Genomic DNA, 27,561 nt, shown 5'->3' on the forward strand with positions numbered 1-27,561 from the left:
CAAGGTATGAAGGCTCCCAGAAGGGGCATGCCGCCTGGTGAGGTGTAGCAGAACCCACATGGTCAGCTGGCTCCTTGTTCATTCTAAGGGCAGAAGGACAACACTCTTTCATCTCTGGGCAGGGCACAGTGGGGACCACAGGATGAGCTCAGACACTGACTAGAGGCCAAGCAGCCCAGGCCGACTCTGGAGCCCATCTACTTGCCCAAGAGGCACTAACTGGGAACACCAGGGCCCACTGACAGGACCCTGGTAATTACAGTAACTTGCTGACAAGATTTCTTGCGTACTGGCTCAGCTTGTGTGGGGTGGGCGGGGGACAGTTTGACAGCAGCAATATTAGACAGATGAGGAGCCTGGGGCCTGGAGAGGTCATGTGGGGGGTGGGGTCACCAGATTCTTCAAGGTGAGGAGTACAGTGCACTGATTCAGAGCACAGATGGCAGGGGCAGTGGCCAGTGCTGACCTCTGTAGGACACCTACCGTGGGCCGGGCATCGAGTCAAACCTTTCACACACCATTATCTCATTAGAGTTCACACCCGCCCTCAGTTTACAGAGGAGGAAACTGAGGCTAAGGGAGAAGTGGCTTGCCCAGAGTCACTGGCTGGTGGGGGCAGAGCTGGGATTTGAACTCTCCCCTCTCTCTTGAGCCTATCCTCTCTGTCACCTACCAGTGCCCACCCCAGGAAGCCAGGCCCTCACACCCTGGTCTCAAATGTATTCTGAGGAAGTTTCTCTGCCTCGTTGGTAATGAGGATGCCGCTCCCCACCTCCCCAGCCCTAAGCAGGATGGAAAAACACATAGGGGGCCAATTTCCACCCAAGATAATCAGACCCCAAATCACCTTTTAATCTAATCACTCCCATCACAGTAGGGAGCTGGTAGCTGTGCCTCAGGAGGTAGGGAGGAGGGAGGAGGAAGCCAAGGGGGCACCACACAGGACACAGGATATGGGGACACGGGGTGAAGGCGCAGCACATGCCTGCTCAGCCTCAGATGAGCCTCAGGGTGGGCCTCCAGGCCTCAGCATTAGATGGGCCAAGAGTGCTGGGGGGCATCAGCCGCCCCTGCCCTGGTCCTCCCTCCCCCTGTGCCCCAGCGGTCCCCCCCGCCACGGCTCTAACCACTGTCTCCCAGCCCAGACACCCCTGACATCATCTCCAAAATCCAAATACCTCTCAGCAGGCTTTGGATGAGACCCCAGCCTGCTCCACACCCTTGACCTCCGATTCTGCCCTGTGGCCTCTGCCCTGCGAGCGGGCAGCTGACTGGAAATTTGTGTTCAGCCTCCCACCTTTGCTCACCCAGTTACCACCCCCCAAGTGGCATTCTCCCTCCTCTGGTCCAAAACCTCCTCCTCTTGGCTTGGGACAAATGTCCCTCTTAGGTGGCCTTCCCTGATCCCCACAAGGGGACTTTTTCTCTCTCCTCTGGATTGCCCCACCCCCTGCAGTTTCCCCTGGGGATGTTTCCAGGCCTGGCTCCCCCATAGGCTGCGAACTACTTGCTGTAGGTTCGGACTGTGAGTCTCCTCTTAGCAGATCCCAGCTCATAGTTGGAAACTCCAGCCCCTTTTTACTGCTGTCTCCTTGCTGTGCATTTTCTGTGGTGGGTACATGTTACATTTATGGAAAATCTCCACACCCTTCGTACACTGTCCTTATGGTTTTGCAAAGGGTCAGATTTATCCCTGCCTAGCACTCATCCCCACGCCGCACTGGGCCGTCCATCTCCCCTCCCAGGGGCTGGCTGCACCCTCCTACTAGAGGAGGAGTTGAATGGACCAGGTCACCCCCTTCAGCTATCACACCCCAGCCCCAGATTACCCCACAAAGGGCAATGTTTAACCCCAAGGGCCGCAGCTGTGGTGGAGCCTCGGGCATATGGGTCAAGGTTGACCAAATCTTCCACAGGAAAACGGCAGGGTCTCTGGGGAGAGGTGGAGGTGAGAACCCTTCAGGTTTGGGGGTCCCGGCAGAGCCTTGCACCAGGACCTCACTGTCTGTGGTCCTCTGCCATCATCTTGCAGCCTCCACCTCCTGTAGGTCTCACAGAGCCCCTTGGAATACACAAACATGGGGGGTGGGTAAATTGAGAGAGCCGTGAGCTGAGGGGAGGGTGGGACCTGGGAACTGGTCTGGTGTCTACTTCTGATTTCCTGTGTGACCTGAGGCCAGCCCTCTCCCCTCTGGGCCTCGGTCTGTCCTTTGTAAAATGGGTGGTCTATGTTAGGTCATCACCTCCGAGTGATGAAGTCTGGGCACCCAGGGTCCCAGAGAGACAAGGGCCACTCCTGGGTGGCGTAGGGCAGCCTCCATTAAAAGGCTGTTATCTTGGGAGTTGGGATCTTGGTTTGGATGGGCCAGTAGAGGCTCGTGCAGACAGACCGACTACGTGTGACACTTTCTGTGCACACCATGCTCATTTACTTGATGGACAGATGTGGTACAACGCCAGCAGGGCCCAAAGGGAGGTCCCTGCCCTCCAGGAGCTCACAGTCCAGCTGGGGTGAGGGGGGCAGACAGGAACACAGATCAATAACGACGCAAGACAAGAGAGACCTAGGGCCCGGTGGGCTGGCAGGGGGCGGGGGCGGGCACAGCCCAGGCAAAGATGGAGAGGTGGGATAGCACGATAGCCGCTCAGGGTCGTGAGAGGAGGAGCAAGAGAGAAGCTGGACGGTGTAATGGCCTGAGTGGAGAGAGGGCTGCAGAGCTGGGTCTCTGCTGGGTGTTCAAGGGGGGAGCCGCTGGAAGCATTTCCAGGGCAGGGAGGGAGACAATTAGTATTTAGTGAGCAGTCCCTTGTGCAAATACTGTCTGAGCTGCTTTTTCCACTTGGCTGTCATAATCACCCTGTGAGCGGCCATCATCACCCCATTTCTACAGACAGGGAAGCAGCCTGGAGAGGTCATCCCCGCATTCAGCCTAGGGGGAGAGGGCCAGGGTGGACTGAGGGTGTCATGCCAGTTCTTTCCACCTCGCTGGGAAGGCCTGTAGTGAAGTGGGAGTCAGGAGAATGGAGGGGAAACTGTGTCAGCCACCCAGCGGCCGTCTGTCCACGACAGAAGGAGCTCAGGCCCAGGGAATGCTGGGTGTTCCACCAACCAGATGGCCTGTCCCGTCCCACCTGAACCTTTATCTCCTCCCCACACAGGCAGCAGAGGGTGGGCCAGAACATTCCCAACTGCTGGCTCAAAGGCCATCTCTGCTTCAGACTGGCTCTGGGCAGCAGGAGATGGCCCCCACTGTGCCTCGTCCAGATGTCAGCTGTCTCGGTCCCGAAGCCTTATGTAATGGCAAGTGGGGTGCACTGAGCCTCTGGTGGCAGAGCTGGAGGGGCCTAGTTGTACAGAGTGGGGCTTCTGCGCCCAGAGAGGGCAAATGACTGACTGAGGTTGCACGGTGTACCTCATGGGTACATGAGGGCATGGGTACATGAGGTACATGGGTACATGGGGCACAGCTGGGGGCTCAAACCTAGGGCTCCTCGCTCTTCTGGCTCTGACTTCCCAGGCCTCTTTCTGGACAGGAGAGGAGAGAGGTCTTACCTCCTAAAAGGTCTCTTTCTGGGGGTAGAGATATGAAGAAAGGATAAAGGCCATTTCTGGCCTTTCTGGGAATTATCATCTGCCTCCAGGCACAGGCTCCGAGCAAAGCCAATGCGGTTCCCAGCCCAGGAGCAGTTCCTTCATCATTATTGTTATCAACGCAGTTAATAACAGTAATAACACATGCCTGCAGAGCACTAGACAGTTTGCAAAGCATTTCAGCGCCCACAAGACTGTCCTCCTCACAACAGCCCTGTGAGGTAGGTTTTGGTGCAAGTACAACCCCAAGCCCCTCCCCTCCCCATGGCCTCTCTGGCTCAGCGAGGTGGAGTGGTGGCCCAGGGTCACACAGCTGTGAGCGGTGGAGCCGGGACTTGAACCCGTGCTCTATCCACTACACCCCGCTGCCTCTCATGGAGAAGAGGCAGGGTAGTGTAATGGAGAGAGCGCGGGCCGAGCAGCAGACTGGGACTTCCTGCAGTCACGGTGTCGTCCTAGGCTCCCTGGAGGCGGCGGCAATGGCGGCAGGTCTGGCTCTCCGTGCCTGGCCTTCTGCTTGGCAGGCAGGGTGGGGCAGCAGGCCTGAGAAGGTCTGCCGATGTCCTGGGCAACTTCGTGCTGTTAACGCTCTGGCTCCAGGGGTGGTGGAGGTGGGTGGGGGGTCGTGCAGGGGGCTGAGCCAATGGGCCTGGCTGGAGCTGGGCCCTGCTGCTTTTGGGGACACCCCCCCTGCCCCGGCCCCCTGGCTCCTGCCCCTTTCCCGGCCACATAGATGGCGCCTGGTCGCTGGTTTCCCAATGGAATTTACGATAGACATCTCAAACAGGCCTTGCTGCTGGGTCATAAAGTCACAGTGTCCTCAGAGGTGGGCTTGTGCATAGAGGCTACGGGAAGAGCTTGGGGCTAGGAGGCTGGAGGGCTGGGGTCTCGTTCTGGCCCTGCCTTCTGTGGCGCTTTACACTCCTGCTCTGGGCCTCAGTTTCCCCAGGTGTAAATCCAGACGAGACCACAGTTCTCTAGGGATCAGCGAATCTCCAGGAAGGCTGCCGAATCACAAGTCTAGGTATTTATTTCTCATTTATTTCGCTGCTTCCAAGGGGCTCTCACAGGGATTCATGACCTGGGGGCATGAGAGACCACGGGGTTCCATGAACGGAAGCTGTTGTGTCAAAGGAGGCGGAAGGGGCTGGACATCTAGACGCCTCACAGGGCCTACACAGGGTCCCAGCCAGGAGGATGCCGTGGGGACCGTTGATGGACACGAATACGTACAGAATATTAGTTAACGGTATTACATCAATGTTGGGTTTCCTGAATTGCTAGCTGTGCTGTGGTTATGTGTGAAAATATCCTTTCCTTAGGAGAGACACATGAAGTGGGGTGCCTGTGTGGCTCAGTCGGTTGAGCGTCCGACTTCAGCTAGGTCATGACCTCACAGTTCATGGGTTCGAGCCCCGCGTCGGGCTCTGTGCCGACAGCTCAGAGCCTGGAGCCCGCTTTGGATTCTGTGTCTCCCTCTCTCTCTGCCCCCCTCCTATTTGCACTCTGTCTCTCTCTGTCTCTCAAAAATAAATAAATGGTAAAAATTTAAAAAAGGAGATACACATAAAGTGTGAAGGGGCCAAAGGGCCATCACGACCACAAGACAGGATGAGCCTCCTGAGAACAAATGGGGCAAAAATGGTAACATCAGCTGAATCAGAAGGAAGGGCGTTCAGGTGTTCTTTGTACCAGTATTGCCACTTTCCTGAAAGTTGGAAATTATCTTAAAGTACAAAACTAAAACAAACAAACAAAAAAAAAAAAAAAAAAAAAAAAAAAAAAAGGCCCAGGTCAGAGTTTTTACTCCAGGGCTCACCCATATGTTGCTTGATCACACACACAGGCTTTTAAAAAATGGGAATTTCTTGCCAACAGTTGAACACTGTGAGATCATACACGAAAGCTGGATTTCTGGTTCCCCTTGTACAGAGGACGCTGCAGTCACACTGGGGCCAGGGTGCTTCTGCAGGCAGCAGCCAGAAGTAGTCATGCTCTTGGTGTGGCACCCACGCTCTCCCTGCCCGACCCCATGGAGGTGGGAGCTCGCGCCCCGTAAGCATTCTACCGTGCCTGGCCCAAAGACACCTCAGTCACGGGCCTGTGTCTACCTGTCCATCTTGGGAGACGAGCTCCAGGCCGTTATTGGATTTTCTTTGTGCCTGAACACTGGGGACATCTGAGTCTTTCTGAAGGCAGGTCTGTCCCCATTTGTCAGATGGAGAGGCTGAGGACCTGCGGGGCAGAGGTCATAGGTGGAGCTGACAGAGGTCTGGGACCTGGGTGTTCTGCCTCCAAACGCTGTCCTTGCTCCCCACCACACAGCACCTCACGCCTGTACCATTTGCAAAGGATAGTCCCGTCCATCCATGCATGTGGTCCCCACAACAGCCCTGTGGGGTAGGCAGGGGGCGGGGGGGAGGGGAAGGGCCTTTGACCAACTCCTCCACTGCACAGAGCTGGTCTCCCAACATTGGGGCTCAGGGAGGTGGACAGACCTGTCCAGGGTCACAGGCTGGGCACGGCTGGGCCAAGTGACCCAGCAGCAGAGAGTTCCTTGCCTTCCTCTAGGTTGAACCACTGTGCCAGATGCCATGAGGGGGGTTTCTGAGCTACCATGAGGACCCTGCAGGTGCCCCAGCCAGGTCCCTGTCTTCCCCAGGGGTCATTCAACTGGAAGGCCCAACAAGGCCTTCCGGCACAGGGAAGGTGTCCAAGGTGTCTGTCCATGCACAAAAACGAGCATCCAAATGGCAGTTCTCCAGAGTTCAGAACAATCGAGGAAAATCCCCTGGAGGAGGCAGGCTCATGCAGGCTGAAGGTGGGGAGGAGCTGGATGGGGCAGATCTCAGAGAGGAGGAAGGGGGAGATAGTCAAGATGAAAGAAGACTCGTGAGCTGGGGTCAACCCATTTTATAAGCAAGGAAATGGAGGTTCCGAAAGGGTAAGAAGCTTGTCCAGGGGCTCCTAGCAAATGAGAGCAGTGGGGATTTGAACCCAGACGTGTTTCACTCCCAAGTCCAGGCTCCATCTGAGGAATAGGGAAGGGAACCAACCCGTTGTGGGCATCCCTCAGCTAGCACTGGGCTAGGCAGGGGCTTTGCCTACATCACACACCAGAACATCCCTACTGTCCTCATGGATCAAGAGAAGTGGAGCGACATGGCCCAAGGCCACACAGTGAGTTCATTCCAAAGCCCAGATCTGGCTCAGTCCAGCCCCACCCAGCTTTTTCTACAAGAGCCCCAGCCTTTTTCCTCTCTCTGGCAGACAGTGCTTGAGCCCCCACGCCATGTGGACCCATGGATGGGCGGGGCATGACCTCCTGGTAGCCTCACGCCAGGGTTCCTGGCTGCTGGACCTGTCTGGGAGAGAGGATCCACGAAGAAGGGCATCCAAATGGTGATGGTGTGTGTTTATCTGCATACGGCCAAGGATGGAAGGGGCCCATAAGAGTGACATCATTAGATCTCTTTGGGAGGCAGAACTGGAAGAATTTTACTCTTTACCTTATCTGAGATGGTTTGCACAGTGAGAGACTCGGTCAACATGACAGGGCTGTGCTCGAAAGGGCCAAGCACAGTGTGGGTGTCATGGGCTGAAATGTGTGTGAGTGCCATGCTGTATGGGGGTGACTGCCCACGGGCAGTGGTGGGTAGAGAAGGCTTCTTGGAGGGGGTGGAGCCTGAGCAGATGAACAGGAGTTAAATGTGTAACAAGGAAGGGAGAGGGCCATCTAAGAGTGGGGAGCAACCTCAGCAGGGGCAGGGCAGAGGGAACAAAGCAAGGTGCACCTGTAGCAGAGGTACAAGGTGAGGATGGGTGTGATGAATCTGTGACTCTCAGGCCTGGGAGGGCATTGAATGCAGTGCCCATTCGGTGCTTGGGTCCACTCCACAACACCCCCAACACCCCACAGCCTGTCCAGGCCTGCTTACACACAAACCGTGACCAGGAACTCACTACCTGCCAGGCAGCCTCTTTTGTCCTAGAATGGTTTCGTTACAGAATTTCTCTTTCTGTAGACTGCTTTCTGTAGGGTTGCCTATACCCTCTTCTCACCCCCCCATTCCCCGTGAGCCTGCGTGAATCATTCGGCCGTCCCAGCCCCATGCAGATATGTTTCAGAATGTCAGCACTACAGTTCACAGTCAAGCTCACCCTGCGCTCTGGCATTCTTGGTGGGTCCTGACTCTTGCTTTCTTTTTGCCATCCCCCTGCACTTCATGCATGGTCTCTGCAAAGTTGACAGGCATACTTTCCATGCTGAAACAGGATAGAGCTCCAGAGAAGCCCAGAAACCTCCCACTGGACTACCAGCAACCCATCAATCAGCACAAACCCACCCAAATCTCCTGGCCCCTAGCACATCCTGCTGTATCTTGCCCACAGGGGCATCCCAAGACACCTTGGCTGCTGTCTCGTGACATCTGGAGGCCCAGGGCCTATACTATTTACCTGGGCTTCCAGCTAGATGTATAGGTAAAGGCCCAAACAGTTGGTTCGACTTGGGCTGGCTAGCTGACTTCCCATCCCATCTCTGCCCTGTCTGTGTCTTTTCCAGAGTCTCCCTGTACTTGTGCCCATCTCCTTGGCTGGTCTGTGATGCACCAAGTCAGTGATTCTGAACATTTTATCTCCTTAGCCTCCTGTGAGGTAACTACCCCTCCTCTCCCTTCTTCAAACTGTCTGGAACCTTCAACACCCATCCATTCAGGCCTAGTGCCTCCACTTGACTTCTGCTGATCCAGATGACCCACCAGGCCACTTCTCCCAAGGATGATTGCCTCTCCGTCAACCACTTTATCTCAGAGGTCAGAACCAGAGCCTCAGTGACATGAACCCTGATGTGGCCCTAAGTTCCAAGAAGGAGTTCAAGGCTTTATATGATCTCCTAGTCCCCAGAGCCTTTGCACTTCCTGTCCCTCTACCTGGAGTGTTATTTCTTCTCATTGTGCTGGTTTCAGCTCACAAGAAACCTCCTCAGACAGGCCTTCTCTGACCAAAAAGATTCCTGTCCCCTTTCTCAGAGCCTCTATCTCATTACAGTGGTATAATGTCATCTGAATATTTGAAATTATCTTACATATTTGCTTGCTTGTTCCTTTATTGTCTGTTTCTTTTTACTAGATTTTAAGCTCCAGGAAGGTAGGGACCTTACTTGTCCCACCAACCACCGGCAAACAGGAGCTACCTAACAAATGTTGGTTACGTATGTTCTGGATAAATAAATGCCCCAGCTCCGATTCTCACTCCTTTCTCTCATCCTACCCTGCAGACATGCTGATTGTCCTCTGCGTATCCCTACGTATCTCTAGGACATCCCATATTCCTTCAGACTTCTGTGTCTCTGCACACATTTGCTTCTGCTCTGAGGCCTTCCTCTATAATTCTGCTTGGCGAGCTCCTACTCACCCTTTAAAACCCAGCTCAATTCCAATTTAAGTGGTTCTGTCCCTTTTCTGGCTTTCTCGCATCTTCTCACTCCTCTACTGTGGAATGAGCTGTTTGCAGTCTACAGGCTGGAGGCTCTTATGGTCAGGAGGAGGCTCAGAATCATTGTGGGGGCCTGGCCCAGGGCAGCTTCTCAGAGGATGTTTCCTGAGCCGCGCTGAGCAATGAGACCCTTTGTGTGTCCCCTCGAAGGGAGTGTCTCATCCAGCAGGTGCCTCACCTCTGCAAGGTCTCTCTACCTCCTCTCTTGCCCCCTGCAGCAGCCAGAATGAGATTTTACAAATGCAATGTGTCTAGTTCACTGCTTAAAACTATTCCAGATGACCCTCATCATACTTAGAACATTTCCAAACTAACTCTTCGAGAGGTGGCATTGAGGCCCTCCACCCCATCCATTTTACTCAATTTCCTCCTGCGTCAGGACCTTTACACTTGTTGTTCCCTCGTATACGTTCCCCACAAATAGTTACTAGGCCAGCTCTCTCTCATCGTTCACACCTCACCTCAAACATGGCCCCCCCGCCCTCCGCAGCCACCTGCCTTCCATCGCTCTGCTTTATTTTCATCATAGACCCACCACCTCCTGGAGTTTTCACAATGTCTGGGGCTTCTCACTGCACCACAAGCTTCTCAGGGGAGGGGACTTGTCAGCCTCATTCATTGCTGTATCCCAAGTACCCAGCCCAGTGTCTGGCACATGGTAGGTATTCAACATAACTGTCACCTGATCGATCCTTCCCTATCCCTGATAAGAACAGCCTCTGGCGTTTGACTTTTCAGAAGACCAAAGTAAGTAGAACATAGAAAGTAAGTTCTATGAAGGCAGGGATTGTCTGTCGATTTTCTTTACTGCACTATCCCCAGGGCCTGGAGCAGTGCTAAGTACACAGTAGGCTCAAAGTACGGTTGTTGGGGGGAAAGGGAGGGAGTTGTCATTTGGGGCTGAGCTGGCTGGAGATCTGAAGCCAAGGAACAAAGTCTTTGAGAACTTCCAGCCTCATGAAGGGGACACAGGTGCCCCCCACAGCATAGAGGCAGGAACTGGCAATGGGAGTGACCCACCGTTGGGCCACATCTCACCTGACAGCAGCATGGGGTCCTTGTCCACGGACTTGCGCACCTGGTCAGACTCTCCCGTCAGGGAGCTTTCGTCGATTTTGAGGTCATTGCCCTGGATGAAGAGGCCGTCAGCAGGGAGAAGGTCACCTGGTGGTAGGAAGGGCAATCGAGTTAGCAGGGTCTCAGGTGGCTGGAGGGTCTAGGAACATTCCTTTGAAGGTGTGTTTGCAAGGTCAAGTTCACCATTGGGGACCAGCTGCCTAGAGCTCCCAGGGTGTTAGAACCAAGATGGCACTCATCACAGGCCAATAGGCAGCTGAAGACTGGAGCCAAGGTGAATGGCACAAGGCCTGGAGGGCTGAGGCTGGGCCCAAGAACAATCCTAGCTCAAGTGGGCTTGTACTTCTGTTTATAAAGTGCTTCTCTTGGCCTGGTGTGGATTTGGGGTCCAGTTTTCTCAATGATTCATTCTCTGGTCTCAACTACGGTTTGGGAAATTCTTCTAGGAGGGACTAGTCTGTCTTGGCTAGGCTGAGGAGACCCTATGACAGGTCACTTTATCAGAGGAAACCAAGCCTCCTAAGGTGGAGTGAAGAGGGAACTCCAATCTCTTCCCCATCGTCTGCCTCTGCTTACCCAGGACATATCTCACCTATACCCCCTTTGGCACCAGCCAGCCTGACCACTCTCTCCACGGTAGTATCACAGGCCCATCCACGTCCACTCCCTACAACACCCTCTATAGCCCAACAACCATCCATCAACAGCCCAATTATAGATGGGAAAGGGATTTCGTCTCATAAACCCATTCTGAGTGTCAGTGGTCCTTGGAGCATTATGTTGAGAAGGCTTCTGTATCTAGGCTTTGAATTGTGATTGATTAGTAATGTCTGTTACAGGTGGAGGTTTTGAGAGTGGTAGCACATGTGTCATGTATCTGCCATTTCTGACTTTCAATGGATTCTGGAATCCTACCTCCTCCAAGAAGTAGCCTTCTACCTCCCAAAGGATCTCAGAAGACATCCTACCTTGGGATTAGCTTTCAGGAACCAACCCCCTTCCCTGGGCCAGCCTCTTTGGGTCTGCCTGTCCTGTCCCGCCTCTGCCCAGACTCTAGCTCTAGCACCTGGCTCTGTGGCTGGGACGCTTACCATATTTGACCTGGGCGATGTCCCCAACCACAATCTCGGCCACAGGGATCTGGACCACCTGGCCAGCCCGAACCACGGTGAACTTCTGCTCCTGCTCAATGCGGCTCTGCAGGCCCCGGAACTGCTTCTCTTTGCTCCAGTCATTGAAGGCCGTGACCAGGACCACACAGATGACAGAGAGGAGGATGGCCGCCCCCTCGATCCAGCCCGCCTCCGCCTCCCCTTCATCCTCTGCCCCTCCCTGGGCCGTCGCACATCCTGCAGAGGGCAGAAGGAAGCAGGCAGGGTGGGGTCAGCCAGGCAGGAGGGGCCTCACGGGCCTGGATTTAAATCCCAGCTCCCCAAGTAAAAAACGTTGATAATTAGATGAACACGATCCAATTTATCCAATGTGTCTGGGTGGTGAGCCCTTCGGTTTCCTGTGTTGGTTCTAGGGGTGGGATCTTGGACAAATGATCTCTTTGAACCTCAGTTTTCAGATCTGTAAAAAGGGACGGATATTCTTTATCTGGGGGACCTATTGTGAGGGCTGAACTTCAGTGAGGTAAGGTCCATGGTGGCTCCAGCACAGACCCAGCAGGTCTGATTCATGAAGAAAGAGAAAAAGTGAGGATGTAACAGGACGAAGGCAGTCAGTATTGATCAGGGTCTGGAGCGCAGTTTGGCTGATGTGCTTTCTTTCCATTCTTCCAGCAACTGTGAGGCAGGTCTGCAGACAGCAGGCTGGAGGGCAGGAACCACGGTGCCGGGCCCGACCTCCAACGAGCTGGTTCTAATTCTGCCACTGCCCCTCCGTGATCCTGGGTAACTCACCGTCCTCTCTGTGCTGCAGTGTCCTCCTCTGCAAAACTGGAGTCACGGAGACCTCTTTCTAGGTTCCAGGAGAGGAAGGTAAAAGCCCCACCTAGAGCTTAGCACACAGCCCTTTTGCATCTCTGGTTGGATTTGATGCCACCCTCTAGGCTGTAGGCTGCTCATCTGTCCTACAGTGACTGTGCATCCCATACACTCTTGCACTGTTGAACATCCCAGTCTGGTTCCCCAAACTGCTTGAGGCCTGCCAGGCCCACCATGTGAACCAAAGAAGAAAAAAGCAGGCCTATCTGATACAAAAGCCTCAGGCCCTGCCCATGCAGTACTAGGTCCTAGGGTCTTTCCAAGCCCCTCCATGCACCCTGCCTCCTGTGTCCCCCAAAGGACCCAGAGAGGGAGAGTTACCTCCATTTACAGATGAGGAAACTAAGGCTCAGAGAGGTGAGGGAACAGCCAAGGTAGGTGTGACAGCCAGGACTAGCCCAGCCCCTTTTCCCCACCAGGAGGTGGTGAACTGCCCTTTCTATGGAAAATGACCCGAGTAGCATCAGACTATCCATCCCCGGAAAACTCAGAGAGCTTCCCTTTCGTGGTGGCAGGGCAGGGGACTGGACCAGTCACAAGTGACTTGTGCCAAGCATTCACTTTAGTTCTCAAGCTGACCAAGAGAAGTGGTTCAGAGAGGGCTGGCAACTCACCTGGGGTCATACAACAGATCTGGAGTTTGAATCCAGGCCTGGAATCTGGGTCTGGTCTGCCTACTGTCCCTGAGCCCAGTGGCCTCCTCTGCCATGTGCTGGCCTCACGTTGCCAAAGACCCTTGGCTAACTGTCTGGAAGTCCACTTCAGCCCCAAGGAAGAGAGAACAGTTTTGAGAGATCCCAGCAGGAGCTTCTGGGAAGCCAGAGGGTCAGAAGCAACATGACCAGAAGGCCAAGTGGTACCAGGGAATGTTTTCCAGCCCCTGGAGGGGTGGAGGTCAAGGCTAGCTGGTGGGCCTAAGCTTGGGACGGTACAGAATCATGTGGCCCAGCAGTATGTATCACTAGAAAATTCCACAGCTTTCACCAAACGAGTCACACTCTGCAGACTAGTAAACAACCATATCACTGCACAAGGTCCTCGATGTCACTCTTTTTTTCTTTTGAAATTTCAGACTTTTGCAATAATCTTAAACTGCTTAACTGGACCAGCCTTTAGTGCTGATGATAATCATAATCATGCTAAAGTAACTGCCATTGGGCCAGCCTTGAGCTTGAATCCCAGCTTTGATTCAGTCACTGCTGGGTGCCTATGACCGGGCTACTTAACCACTGTGCCTCAGTTTTCTCATTTGTAAAATGGGGGTGGTGACAGACACTCCCTCGAAGGTGGCTGAGAGGACAGAGGGAGAGCCTTTACGTAAAGCACTCACCCTCCTGAGCACATAGCCAACAAAGAGTGAAAGCTGCTGTTTTTTGTCATCCGGTGTGCAGAGTGCCTAAATGCATTCAAGTTCACAGCCAGCCTTGGATGGAGCCTGGGGCCCCAAGCTATGGAGGCATCCAGCTGGAGTTCAGCTGCGATGACCGGGGGAGGCAAACAAGGGCACCCCTCCACCATCATGAATGACACCAGAAGCCCCAAAGCCTGGGAAACACAGGTGAACCTTTCTAAACAGAAACCCAATCCATGGAAATGTGCTCTTTTGGGCTTTAGGGGAGTGACTTGAGATACAGAGCCCCAGTTCTTTGCTTTATGGGACTTTTATTACTCTCTGCCTCTGCTACGTGCTTTGTAAATGGGAAGACTACTCTTTCCCTGTTGTGTATTTCATTGGTTCCCCCCCCCGCCCCCCCCCCCCCCCCCCCCATTTACAGATGACAGAAGTCACTGCAGCATTTAGGACACTCAGAGATAACCAAGGACCATGGAAAGCCTTTGGGGTCTGGAATTGTAAAGACTGACTTTGAATCCTGGCTCTGCTGTGTGACCTTGGGTAAGTGACTTGGTCTGTCTGAGTCTCCGTTTGGACAGCTGTAATGTGGGATGACTTTGTGACCCCAGGGCCTAGTAAGGGCCTGGCATCTGTTGGGTACAAGATAAATGGTCTCCTTTTCATGAGCTACTCTCCCTGGACTGGCTTCTGGAAGCCAAGGGGGTGGTAGCTGAGCAGGGTTCACACTCTGTTCCCTTGACTCCCAACCCTGCCTGTTGCCTTTGCTGGTTCCATACCAAGGAGCCCTTTGGGTCCTTGAGGGCACTCTACTGGCCAAAGCCCATTTGTTTTTCCTTCCTTCTGAGAACTGTCTGATGGTCACTCTGTGCCTTGGGTGGGCCAGAGTGGGGCTGTGGATTGCTGGGTTAGGCCTTCAGCTACCAGGAACTGCTGGACCCTGGGAACAACTCCTGCTGCCCCAGATGCAATCAGGGAAAAGAGATGGGGAAATGGAAAGAAGGGGGGCACTGGGCAGACCCTGCTGAGGTCTCCTCTGGGGCCCCTTGGGCTGGGGCAGGAACAGGTTCTGAGCAGCCCGCAGCTGCTCTCCCTGGACCTGAGGCTTTGTAAGGTTCGGCTTTTGTCTGTGTGACCTCAGGGAACTTCTTGGCCTCTCTGGGCCTACTCTTCTTGTCCATCAGTAAAATGGGAAAATGACTTGCTAGAAGGTTACCAGGGCCCGGGATCAAATATGGGCCCTCGAAACTAGAAGAGACACAAACGTTTTCTAAACACCTACTATGTGCCTGTCACTCTGCTGGCACTCTGACACTAGGGGAGCTGTCAGGAACAGGGAGTTGGGAACACTGGTGTGCCAATCCCAGCTCTGTCATGAACATGCTGTGTGACCTCCCCCAAGTATCTGGAGGACTCTGAGCCAAGGAAGCAAACAGGAAAGTGTGGTGGGTGCCGCAAGGCTCTACGGTTTGTAAACCCATCACCAGCATCATTCTGGACACGGCTGATGAAGCTTGAGTCTGACTTGGCAGGGCGGTGGGCCTGGCAACATGAAAGGTCCAGAACTCAGAGCTCAGGCCAGAGCCTGGGCATTGGGGAGAACGTATAGCCACAGAGTGCAGGAACTTCACTCTCTGGTGCTGGGATATGTGCAGTGGCTGCCCTCATCCACCCAGGTCTGGCCTGAGCTAGTGTCTCAGCTAGAGGTAGGGAGGGGCAGTGGAAAGAACTAGAAGACCTGGATTGAAAGTCGAGCCTTACTGCCTAACAAGCTGTGTGACCTTGGGTAGGTTCTTCCCCTCTCTGGGCCTTGGTTTCCATGTCTCTAGAAGGGAAGGGCAGCCCTCTGTTTGGAGGGCTGTGTGTGGGAAGGCTCCTCCTGGCATGCACTTGGAGTTAATCCGTGCTCTCACGGGACCCCCCTCTACCATCTGCCCTCTGACTTCTCTATCTTGCACTAAACTGGGTCACAGGAAGCCATTTACCTGGGGGGCATTGACTCAGTCCTGTCCCTTCCTGAGGAAATGCAGCTGAGTGATAGAGCGTGGGCTCGGAAGCCAGAACGTCTGGGTCTGAGTCATGCTTCTGCTGCTTCCTAGAGTGTGACCTAGAGAGTCATTTACTATCTCAGGGCCTTGGCTCCCGGATGATAACAGCACCTACCCACAGGGTTCTTGTGAAGATCAAATGAACTTCTACTGTAAATGCTCCCAACTAGCGCCGGCTACACAAATAGTTAGAAGAATGATCATTATTATTATGGTTGTGTGTTGCACCTTTAGCTGAGTTCAAGGCTTATTCAATCAAGTAGCCATGTGTAGCCTTCTACATTTTCTGTGAAACTCCTGCAAAGATTGTTGCCCGATATGCATCTCTTATAAGGCCCTATGTGAAAGTTCATCCCAGAATTCACTGTCAGGGGACACGCTACCAACCAAAGAAACTGTTTTCCTGCCTTGTTGATAGCCTGAGCTAAGAAAGTCATCCTAATTCCCTTTCTGCCTTGGCATCCAGGAAGCTTAAAGTCAAATTTAAATCTCAGTCATGGCAGGAAATATGGTTGGTTTATTTGCTTCCATTCCTTTCCTGTCTTTTCTGTTCAACTTCATCTTGTGAGATGTGCCCTTCTTGTGTCTTTAAACCCCTTCTGGGAAGAGTCACACAGGATAAAAAGCAACTTAGTAATATTATGCATAAAATTGAGGTAGTTGGCCTAAGAGACTCGGTCATTAGACTTGGGCAACTAATAGACTTGGGCAACTCTGGCTTTGGATGGGGTGAGGGGACAGGTGTTCAAGGAATTTCAGAGACCACCTCCTCATCTGGGAAATGAGGCCCATAATGGTTATTTCTTATAAGCTATTCACTTTTTATTTCCTTGCTTGAAGCAATGAACATAGTAGGATTATCTGTTGATGTAGCACATTCACTAGGAAAATGTCGAATCATAAATAATAACAAGTGTTTATAACATCCTACTAATGAAAAATCAGATTGTAAAAATCTAACAAAACAATATATCTTACGTGATCCCATAGTATGTGTCTGTCTGTCTATCTATCTATCTATCTATCTATCTATCTGTAATGTGACATAGGTTTGAAAGACTGTGTCATCATAAAGGAAAGAGTCATTGAGTTGATAAAGCACTAGCTGTTAGCAGGTGCTCACTTTCTGGAATGAAAAGATGAGGGAAAGTTGAAGTTCTCCATTAGGAGTCCTAAGTTCTGACTTTGACAAGAGAAGGTCTGCTCCACAACCCTCCCTGGATGAGTGGGTGGTGCTTCCTCCGTCAACGGAGCAGTGTCCCCAGTCAGAACTCAGGGACAGATTTTGGGAGGCCCTCTCAAGACCAGGACTCCTCACGTGGGAAAACATGTTCGGCGTCAGCCTCACAAGTGTGTGGGTGATAGTGAACCAACTCTGGGATAGGAATGTGAAAGAGGAGGAATAGCGTGGATACTGAGTCTCTCGCACGCATGAAGGATGAGACCTACGAGGGAAACTGGGAGGAGGAAGCCTGGGGCCGTCACACCCATGGTGGTAGCAGGTCCAGCACCCACTCGGTGACCTCGAGTGAGTTAATGCCCATATCTGTTCCTTGTTTTCCTCATCTTTAAAATGCACCTAATCATGGCCCTTACCTCATGGGGATTTAGGAAGATGACATCCGAGCTCAGAGCTCGGCACACTGTAAGTGCTCAATAAATGCTCACTGTAGTTTCTTCCACTGTTGGTGCAATCCTTGCATCTTGCACATGGAAAAACTGGGGACCGGGGGCTGTGGGTGGGGCCCTGTCCCCTGGGCCTCAATTTCCTCACCTGGAGGAGCCGTGGCTGAGTCCCGGGTACCCGCAGGTGCACGTTTGGTACAGGGTGGGGCGCTGGGGTCTTACCTTCATTGTTCTCTCCAGGCGGGTGGTAAAAGGACAGCCCCAGGGAGATGATGGCCGCGATTTCCAGGATGATCAGTGTCACATCTTGCAGTGCCTCCCACACCAGCTGCAGGAAGGTTTTTGGCTTCTTTGGAGGTATAAAGTTTTGCCCAAAAATCTGCTTTCTCTTTTCCAGATCTGGAGCGGTGCCCGGCAAACCTGTGGACAGAGTGCAGGAAGGTTGGCCTGGGAGAGACACTCAGCTTCCCGGGAATCATCCTGAATGGGGCTGGCCCCATGGGGAAGCACAGAGCGGGGGGTGGGGGTGGGGTGGTGGAAACAAAGCAGAAAACTTGCAGGCACCAGCCAGGCACCCAGCACTCGCGCCAGGCCCAGAGTGGGCTCCTGTGAAATGCCAGAGACACCATGAAGTGGGGTGAAGAGTGGTCCCCCACAAAATGATACTTCCGCATCCTAATCCATGGAAACTATGAAGGTGACCTTATTTGGAAATAAGGAAAACGGTCTCTGCTGATATAGTTAAGGATCTTGGCCTAAACCCAGTGTTAAGTGTCCTCATACGTGACGGAGGGAGAAGACACAGACCCAGAGGGCACAGGCCATGCGAAGATGGAGGCAGAGATGGCAGGATGCAGCCACTAGCCAAGGAACGCCGGAGCCACGAAGACGCCCAAAGAAGCAAGGATGGGAATGTCCCCTAGAGCCTTTGGAGGCCGCATGGCCCTGCCGACACCTGATTTCCAGACTTCTGGTCTCCAGAACTGTGAGAGAATAAATTGCTCTTGCCCAAAGCCACCCAGTCTGTAGCCATTTGTTATGGGGGGGACAGAAAGCACATACACACCACCAGGCCCACCCCCCACCACACCCGTGTGCCTGCTTTGCATTTCCTCCCAATCTCTTCATCGAGCACACACTTGGAGACCCCTGCCTTGGGTGTGAATCCCAGCCTGTGCCTCCAGCTCTGAGCCTCAGTGTCCTCCTCTGTGACGGGGATGACGACTGTACGTAGCCCATGAGTGGTTGTGAGCATCTCAGGACAGAATTCGTTAGGTCAGTGTTTGTTGAGCACCTACTATGTGTCCAGCACTGTTCCAGACACTGGGACAGAGCAGTGAGAGACACAAACAGAGCACCCTGCCGGAAGTGCTGACTTCCCAGGGGACACACAAGACGTGGTCAAGCGGTGCCTGGGGTGTGGCATACACTCAGTGGAGGCTAGTGGCCTGTCTCATGGACCATGGGGGTGAAGTGCAGTCCTCATCATGCAGGGCCGGGACATAGCGGCCCGCTTCCAACCCACTGTTTCTTCACTTCCAGACAATTTTCCCTGCCTCACCAATCCGATCCTTACTCCCTGCTCAGCAATCTTTGGAGGCTCTGCACTACCTCCAGAATAAAGTCCATGCTTCTCAGCTTGGCTCTCTGGCCTCTTGATCGGACCCCCAAGCCATGCTTGCGGCCACATTTTCACTACCTGGCCCCCTCCCAACCAAATCAGGCCAGTCCTCTGCTGGCGTGGCTTGTGTATACCTCCTGCCACATGTTTGGTCGGGTGTGCCTTCCACGTCCCTCCTCCCTGCTCCATTTGCCTGTCTGCAAGTCCTCTCCCAAACTCATTCGCTCCAAGGTGTGGACAAGAATTGTCCAATTCTACCCATAGTTAACATTTGAAATCATTCCACTTGGGCTTTATTCCTTGAAATAAAAACTCCAATTCCTTTAGATTCCCTGGGACAGGGAAGCCATCATCAGTTCTGAACACCATGGTGTGAATGAGTTTCAGGCTTTTTCCTGGGAGTGGGATTTGGTAAAGGGAAGAAAGGAGAACTGGGGATAGTGGTGGGGCCTCGGAGGGAAAGGGCTATGACCAGTCAATACTGGCCTGTTATGGCAGTTTGCTGGGCTTTGACCAGTCAGTTCCTTTTTCCAAGCCTCAGTCTTGATAATAGGAGAGTTCAGTAGGATGGGTGGGTCCTAAGGATCCCACAGGTTCCAAGGTTCCTGAAGTCGTCCTGCTGGGGTCTATTCACAACTCTTCGTAGGTTTGGTATAATATAAGGGCTTCACTAAGAAGAAGCTTAGCAAAACTGGGGCCAGTCTATCTCCTAGGCCTGTCCTGATTGATTCACAGAGAGTGAGTCTTTGAATCTTCTGAGGGTCTGTGATTCAAACGTTCTGGAGTGTGACCAGTTGAAAATGTGGGTATTCCCCAGTTCTGGGAGTCTGGTCATAGCTCAGGGGTTCTTTCATCTGGGGATTCATGGGACTGGCTTTGAGATCTTGGGTCCTGGGACAGAGCACAGGGCAGGGGGTTGCAAATCTGCAGAGCCATGGGGCTGAGCAGCTTTTGTGAATGAGTGAAGTAGGTGGGTGGGGGCAACAGGGAGTAGTGGGGACTGGGGCAACATGAAGAATCTCAGTCATTTTAAAGGGGGAAATTATGTCTTAGCTCTTGTGGGAGAATGTGGAACCAATGAGGTAGATCTGTCAGTCTTCCAAGGGAAGCTGGACACCTGAAATTTGACGTAAAATCTTCCCATTAAAAATAGCCCAGGATGAAATACGATGTATCTGTGAGCTAGATTCAGCCCTGGGGTTGCTGGTGTGAAACCCCCAAGGCTATGGACTGGGGAGAGGGGAGGAGCAGGGAGGCGCCAGAGTAGAACAGCCTCCCTGTCTCTTCCTCATCTTTCCCGGGCTTCCGCCCTTCCCCAGCACTACACCCTGCCCTGCTCTGCTCCCTGCAGGTTCTGAGGTCTCCTCTGTTTTTTAGAAATAACAGCTCACAGAATAAAAATATTTGTGTGTTCTGTAGGGCCAGTCCCATTTAGAAATCTCTAGGCAGTTTCCACACAACAAACACCCTAGTATATAAACCCAAGATGGGAACCTTGGGTGTTGAGGTGCTCACATAGGGTGACTGAGATGACAGATGGTGGCCATGACATCTTGCTCACCCTCTTCCTCTTAGGGGAAGAAGGTGGGCTGAGCTGGAGATGGGGATACCCAGCCCCAGGAACTCAGATGGGCTTGAACTCAGATGTTATAGGTTCAGATGCCAGGTCTGAGTGACTTTCGGCAAGAGGCGTCGCCTCTCAGTGCCTCAGTTTCCTCATCTGTAAAACGTGAGTAACAGCAGGGCCTACTTCACAGGGTTGGGCGGGCCTTTGGCAGGATGTCTCGCATAAGGTGCCCGGTGCTGTGCCTGGCACTGGGTGAGGGTATTGGTTAGTGTCGCTCAGTTTTAGGTGGTGTGTGTGATAATTATGGCCTGCCGGAGGAGGAAGACTTTGGACAGGTGGCATTTCAGTAAGATGGGGAGGAGATCAGTAAGATGGTCAGTGTGAGGACAGGAACAGCAGAAGGGCTATATGACTGCAGACAAGCCACTTATCCTCTCGGGGCCTCAGTTTCCCCATAGGTGACATGAAGGATTGGCTTGACGGAAGGATAGGGGCTGGTGGCTCTGATACCTTGTATCCAAAGACAGTGGTTTTGAGGACATACAGGTGGGACCTCCCACTGTCTAATCCACCTATCATGTTTTCCCCAGGAGTGGAATCTCATAGTTTCCCTGCCTTCTGGCTGAAAATGAACATGCCTATTTTGGGGAGCAGAAACAACAGAAGGTGATGTGAGAGATGAATGGTGCTGGAGATTCAATTTAGATTAAAGAGCATCTCACCATTTAGCATATTAAAAATTAACATTCTGTGTCAAGTATCGCTGGACAAAGCCAACAAGGCCTTGAAAATTCAGAAACACAGTGCCTGGGCATTGATGTCAGAAGCTGTGTGGGGTTGTGGGTTTCTAATGTGAATTTCTCTTTTTGCACAAGAGGCAGAGGACAGAGTGAGGAGTCAGGTTTGTGGATGAACTTGGGCCATTTATCTCATCCCTAGGGGACTCAGTGTCCTCATCAATAAAATGGGAGCAAAGTAACTCGTAGACTGTGGTGAGCCATGCAGAGAAGAATGTGTGCAAAATTGTACGGGCGTAGCAATTGTGCCTTCACAGTAAAAAGCCTCCATCACTTGTACAAATTCTTCTATTGGAATCGGAATTTGTGTGTTCTATTAATCACGTAATAGGAGAAAGCCAAACACAGAGCATGGGAAGCTTGGGTTGTACAGCAATTATTTGCTGCAATGGCTGTTTGCTATCATTGGATATTAGAATAACCTTTGTGCCAAGCTTCATTTCTATCCCGCTGTCCTGGACACAACTGGATTTGTTCCCAGCCTCTAAGCCCGTGCCCCTGCTAATCCTCATTCCTCTATGTGGATTGCCTTTCTCTCTCCTTAGCTCTTTCAGGCCCAGCCCTGAGTGCCGCAAATGGCAGCCTCAGGCCATGAGAGAGGTCTTGTTTGGTCAGCTGCACACTTGCACAGTGTTAAAAAAGTGATAGGGGCGCCTGGGTGACTCAGTCGATTGAGCATCTGACTCTTGGTTTCCACTCAGGTCATGATCTCATGATTTGTGGGACTGAGCCCCGCATTGGGCTCCAGGCTGACAGTGTGGAGCCTGCTTGGGACTTTCTCTCTTTCTCTCTCTCTGCCCCTCCCCTGCTTGCACGTGTGTGCTCTCTCTCTCTCTCTCTCTCAAAAATAAATAAAATAAAATAAATGATAATTTGTTGCTAGCATTAAAAACTCAGGTACTTCCACATAAAAATCCGGATGTCTAGCTCAGCAAGGATGTGTGCGTGGACCTCAGGGAGCTGGAACCTGTGGATGAGAGCTCTCTGACCCAAACATTGGCCTCATCTTGGCTGGCAGACATGTTTCCTGTTAAGGAAAGCTCAGGGGGACAGTGAGAACCAGCTTAAGTTCTTCCAGGAGCAGAGGAAGTCTTTGCATCGCCTGGACCTAGCACAGAGCTGGGGACCAGGAAGAGTGAGTGCAGGAAGGGATCCTGGTTTCCTTAGAGGGAAGGACTTTGTCACCGGTGGGCTGAAGTGGATGGATGTCTAGGGAGGAAGGAAAGGGAAACTCACCCAGAGGCTGGACAACCCGCCATGGTGTCCTGTCACTAGATGCCAGGCCCCCAGCGACTCAGGAGTCTTTTCTCTAAAGAGGCCTGAATTCCCCCCCGGCCCCTCTGAAGGTATAGAAAGTAGTTAGGATCCTATTAGATGGCGTGTATCCAATCTTCCACTTGCTTATTTAATTAATCGACAAATATTTATTGAGCACCTACTATAAGCCAAACATTGCTTTACATGTTGGGGACTCTGGTGCCAGGAAGGGTTTCCTGGAGGAAGTGTAATTGGGTGAGCTCAGAAGAAAGAGTGGGGGCTAATCAGGTGAAAGGGTCTGGGTAGGGTAAGAGGGTTGGCGAAGGCAGAAGAAACCCCAAAGGGCTTGGGAAAGGCCAATGTGGCTGAAGCATCTCCCGTTTGCCCCTCAGGAGAGGGGGCAGATGGTCTCCAAGGGAGAGGACACATCTTTTTGGTGCCACACGGGGTCCTCATTGAGCAGGCCTTGGAGTGCCGGGGCGGGGCTATCTAATGGATAGCGGAACTCATCTTGTTGCCCTCTTTCCCTTGCCTGCCTGTTAGCTCAGCACTGAATTTACAGTTCACTTCTTAGAGCTGCATGGAGGACTCAGTGGTACCTGTTGTGCCTGTAAATCATCATCTTACTTCTCCTTTCTTCCCTTTGTCTGAATTTCCTCACGAAAGTCATTAAAAATCTGTCTGTATGAGACAAACTTTTACAAGCTGCTCTGCTTGTAGGACATGCGTAATCAAGTAGGAAAAAAGGGAGTGTTGAGGTAGGCACAGGTGCAGGGATTCAGAGGTCAGAAGGAAGGGGCAAGATGAAGGAATGGGGGCATGTCACATATGACTTACTTTTGGCCCTGGTAATTGGGGGCTGGGCTCTGCTTTTCCTGTGTGGGGGACACTGACGTGAAACTCCTCATGCCAACCAGCTGGGCTCTGTGAAAAGTAGGGGGCTTTGGCCATTGGGAGGGGCTCAGGGTGAGAGTTGGCAAGCCATCTGGATGACCTCTGACCTCTTCTTCCCTGCTCTGAGACCCCCACAAGGCTGAGCATCCTTGTTCCCCGCAGAGGGATGCCAGAGAACTTTTTCAACCCCAGGAAGGTAGCCATAATGAATGCTGCCACTGAATTTGGTTGATATTTGGGGGGCATTGCCTGGCTGAGTGAACCTGCCTGCTGTCTGAGCAAATGATTTCAAGGAGAAAGTAACTCTCCATCTGCTGCTCAGCGTTAGTGCAAAAACAAACTGCCCCCCCAGATGCCAGTGCTTGGCATATATTGGCCCTCATAAATCATAGATGCAGTTGTTACTACTAACTACCACACTATCAGCATTACCGTCACTCTCGGCCTGGAATGTGCCTCCTGGATGTTTCTGTCAGCATGGCTGCTGTCTGAGACTGTCTGAGACCCACCACTGCAGCCACGCCACACCCCTACCTAGGTCCCGAGACTTGGTTTGGATGCCTCTTCACTTGCTGTGTGTTACTTACCCTCTCTGGGGGCCCTCAGTTGTTTCACTTGAGGATGAAACAGAACCAGGCTCTGACAGTGCTTTGTGAACTGTGACATTCTTCCTCCTCTATTGGGGTCACCCCATTATGCAGGAATGTACACTGAGGCACAGAGTCCTTCTGCTGGGATGGCGACTGAGTCAGGCCCCTTGCCACAGAGTCCAGGGGTCACACGTGCCCTCCTCCAGCCTGATCTAGTTAGGGGTGGGCTGCGTCTGCCCAGAACAAATGCCCCACAGCGATCTTAACCTGATTAAGCTGACATAAGTCACTGGCTCACACAGGCCTGATCTGTCAGCTGTGGGGTGCTTAGTAAATTTCAGATGAAACAAATTGTGAATGCTTCCCCAGGAAGGCCAAAGGGGGCTTCATGGCTCTTGCGTGCATTTAAAAAAAGGGAAGACAGTGCAAACTGGGAAATGTACCCAGAAGGCAGGTGTGTGACTTAGTATGTGAGAGAGGCTGTCTGTGCAGGTATGCGTGCACTCGAGGGTGTGGCTGTGTCCGTGTGCACATGAGTGGCCTGGAGCTTCACGTAGGAGGGGGCGTCCACATGCTCCCACCCTGTCAGAGGCCAGGGAGAGTGGGCCGCTTACAAAGACATCACTGCTGAGATGTTTGGGACTTCACAATGCTCAAGACAAAATGGTGAAACGGTAGGAAAGACCGGAGTTTGAGCTTTGCCCAAGGCTACTTCTGAGCTCCGTGACCTTGGGCAGGTGACCTCCCCGGTCTGGGCCTTGGTTTCCTGGTGTGTAACTTGGGGATGAGGACAGCACTCATCTCACAGAGTCACTGTGGGGAGGGAACACACTGGATGTGTTAGGTTGGACAGGGGCCTGGCTCGGGGTAAAGGCTTCATAAGCAGTAGGCTTGCTACTGTTGCTGCTGTTATTTCAGCCACCCCCAAGCCACTAGCTCCAAACTTGGTTGTATGTTGGCATCACTAAGGGGCTCTGAAAAATATTAATGTCTGAGCCTCAAACCTAGAGATTCTGATTGAAATGGACTGGGGTGTGGCCTGGGCCTTCGATGTGCTGGGTGAAGGACTTACTGGTTCCCAGACCCGCAGCTAGAAACACGTTAGAAATGCAAATTCTGACGCCAGCCCAGACCTACTGACTTGACCGCTTGGGAGTGGGGTCCAGGCATGTGTGCGGTAACAGCCTTCCTGCGGGGACAGGCTGAAGAAGGGGCAGAGGGTGGAGAGGACGTAGCTAACGTGCTAGGTGCTTTGGGAATGGCACTGCCCTCGAGCCTCACCGACCACCCTGGTTTCTGCCGAGGTTCTGAGCGGGCAGTGGCTTGAGCGGCTTACACAGCAGGTGGGGGATAGAGCCTGGACCAGCCTTGTCGATCTTTCCCTTCCTTCAGCAGCAGGTGCCTGCTCCCCCACGGCTGGTCTCTCTCCCTGAAGGCTGCACACGCATGTCAAGCTCACAACCTGCCTTGAGGTGGCAGAGGAGGGAATGAGTGTTGTGCTTTGAGAAGCTGACAGACCCAGAGTTGAAGCCAAGGGGGTCATGGAGGCCACAGTCAGACCTTCTGTCTCCTGCTGGTGGCTGAAGGAGCCTAGAGAAAAACTAGGAACAAGGTGAGGAGAGAAAGGAGACCAGAAGAGGAGATCAGGCAGCTGAAGGTCGAGCTGACAGAGGTCCTGCCCTGCTCTACAATCTTCCATGGCTCCCCATTCACAACTGTGACCAACTCCTGTGCTGGTGGGCTCTCTGAGGTTGTCCCAAAGGACTTCTCCCACCTCACTCTCGGTCTTGCTATGTTTATCCCTCTCTGCTGCCAAGCTCTGAAACATGTCTGGCATTTGCTGGTGTTTGTCTGCTGTGTCTATGTTCATTTGGCTCCTGACCCAGAAGGCCCACCCCTCCCCCCTGTTGAGCTAGTCAGTCTTCTGAGACCCAGATGAAAATTCACTACCACCTTCTGAAAGCCTTCCTTGATTTACCCAGCAAGAGCAATCCATTCTTCTTTCCTTCCCTGAAACCATTTGTCACCCGGGACATTCACTAACACACTTACTTGGACATCCCTCCTGTGCTGGTTTTGGCCCTGGGGTCAAAGGCCGACAGACCCTTCTTCGCTGCCACTATCTTCTAGATTCCGATTCCAGCACACCCTAGAGGAGGCTGTTCGTGCCTGGGAGAGTTGGCCCTTAGGAAACTTCCTTCCCTCTCCTGCTTCTCTGGCGACCCGACATGGGGATGTGAATGCTGGGGCCGCCCCGAGGCCCCTGCACACACGAGCGACAGCCTGTGCCACCCATAAGAGCCGCTTAACACACCTGGGCTCAACCCCTCTGCAGAAAAACAGCCCGTGCCATGGGCATCCTTACGGTCTGCACCTGCATGTGTCTGGCCAGTCGCCGTAAGTAGAGAGGAGATTTGATGGCTTTATTCCAGTGTGCACAGCGGGCAGGTGCCTGGAGTTCACGATCACATCATGGTGTTAGTGATTCCCAACGGATAGGCGCAGGAGGAGGGCTGTGTCTCTGAAATATCATGGCCCCAGGTGGGGTCGTCCATGGATCCAGGGTCTCTAATGTTACGGGTGGCGATGTGGAGGCAGGAGCTCACACACAAAGCTGACAGCTGGTGTGAACGCGCACGGCCACAGCACTGGCCGCTTTCTCCGTAGCATGTGGATGCGACGTCCATTGGCTCACGTGCATACACGTGGACATGGCATGGAAGGGCACCAGGGCTTGTGGGCACCCCAGACGCTGTGTCCCTCTAAGCCACCTTGACCCACATGCGGACACGAACTTCTCCACTGATTTAAATCCACCAGTTACCTTTTCCCCGTGTCAGGCCAAGTTTCCACCCTTAGTCTATGGTAGGAATCCTTACACCTGTAACACCTCTCCACGCATGGTTCCAGAATCTCCATCTGGGCAGGGCAGGGGTATGGGGGAGCGTGGGAGTGGGTGGTGGCGATCTGGTTGGGAGGCGGGTGGCCAGGGGCTCATCTTGAAGCTGTGAAAATAGCAATTACCAAGCATGAGGGGTCCAGGGGAGCTGGGGCCTTGAATAGGGTTGCCAGATGAAATACAGGAACCCAGTTAAATCTGAATTTCAGATAAACAGCAAATAACTTTTTTTAGGAAAAGTTATATCTCATACAATATTTGGGACATACGACTAATAAAAGCATGAATTATTTTTTGTTTACCTGAAATTCAAATTGAACCGGAAGGCCTGTATTTTTCTTTGCTAAATCTGGTAACCTTACCCCTGAGGCTCCCCCAGTCCCCTCTCCTGGCTTCTCCACTGTTGGAGCAGGACAAGTCCTGTGGCCACCAGTCCTGCCCTCCCATCTGAGGATGAGGGAAACGAAGACCCAGAGCCGGGAAAGTGACCCAGCCCAGACACAGGGTGATTCAGCTGTGGCACTGCAGCTGGGCTCCTGATTCCTGGTGGAGGCCCTTTTCACCAAGGGAGGGGACGCTAGTCTCGCTCAAATGAACAGTGAGCTTTATTGCACACCCCCAAACGATGGCCATTTCATATTCTCTCTGTGTGTCAATCTCATTTAAGGGATGTGATTCAGACTGTCCCGAGGTGACCTCTGAGAAGCTTTTATCTCATTCCCTTGGAAAAATGGAGGCCAGAAAAGCCATTTTTCTCT

The 27,561-nt window shown here is 52.7% G+C and overlaps 1 protein-coding gene across 16 annotated transcripts in view; it reads right to left on the reverse strand.

The window, feature by feature from the left end:
- The window catches only part of ATP2B2 (ATPase plasma membrane Ca2+ transporting 2), a 383,598-nt gene that overhangs the window by 62,230 nt on the left and 293,807 nt on the right, over positions 1-27,561 (reverse strand). For all 16 annotated transcript variants that reach the window (XM_019428155.2, XM_053898117.1, XM_053898118.1 and 13 more), the window contains 3 exons: positions 17,401-17,598; positions 11,257-11,514; positions 10,127-10,252 (listed from right to left, as the gene is read on the reverse strand). In XM_019428155.2, the coding sequence (XP_019283700.1) occupies positions 10,127-10,252; positions 11,257-11,514; positions 17,401-17,598 (582 nt within the window). The remainder of the gene's footprint in view (positions 1-10,126; positions 10,253-11,256; positions 11,515-17,400; positions 17,599-27,561) is intronic.

This window comes from Panthera pardus, unplaced genomic scaffold (assembly GCF_024362965.1).
Source record: "Panthera pardus isolate Hobbes unplaced genomic scaffold, ASM2436296v1 HiC_scaffold_8, whole genome shotgun sequence".
In the NCBI taxonomy this organism is placed as follows: domain Eukaryota; kingdom Metazoa; phylum Chordata; class Mammalia; order Carnivora; family Felidae; genus Panthera; species Panthera pardus.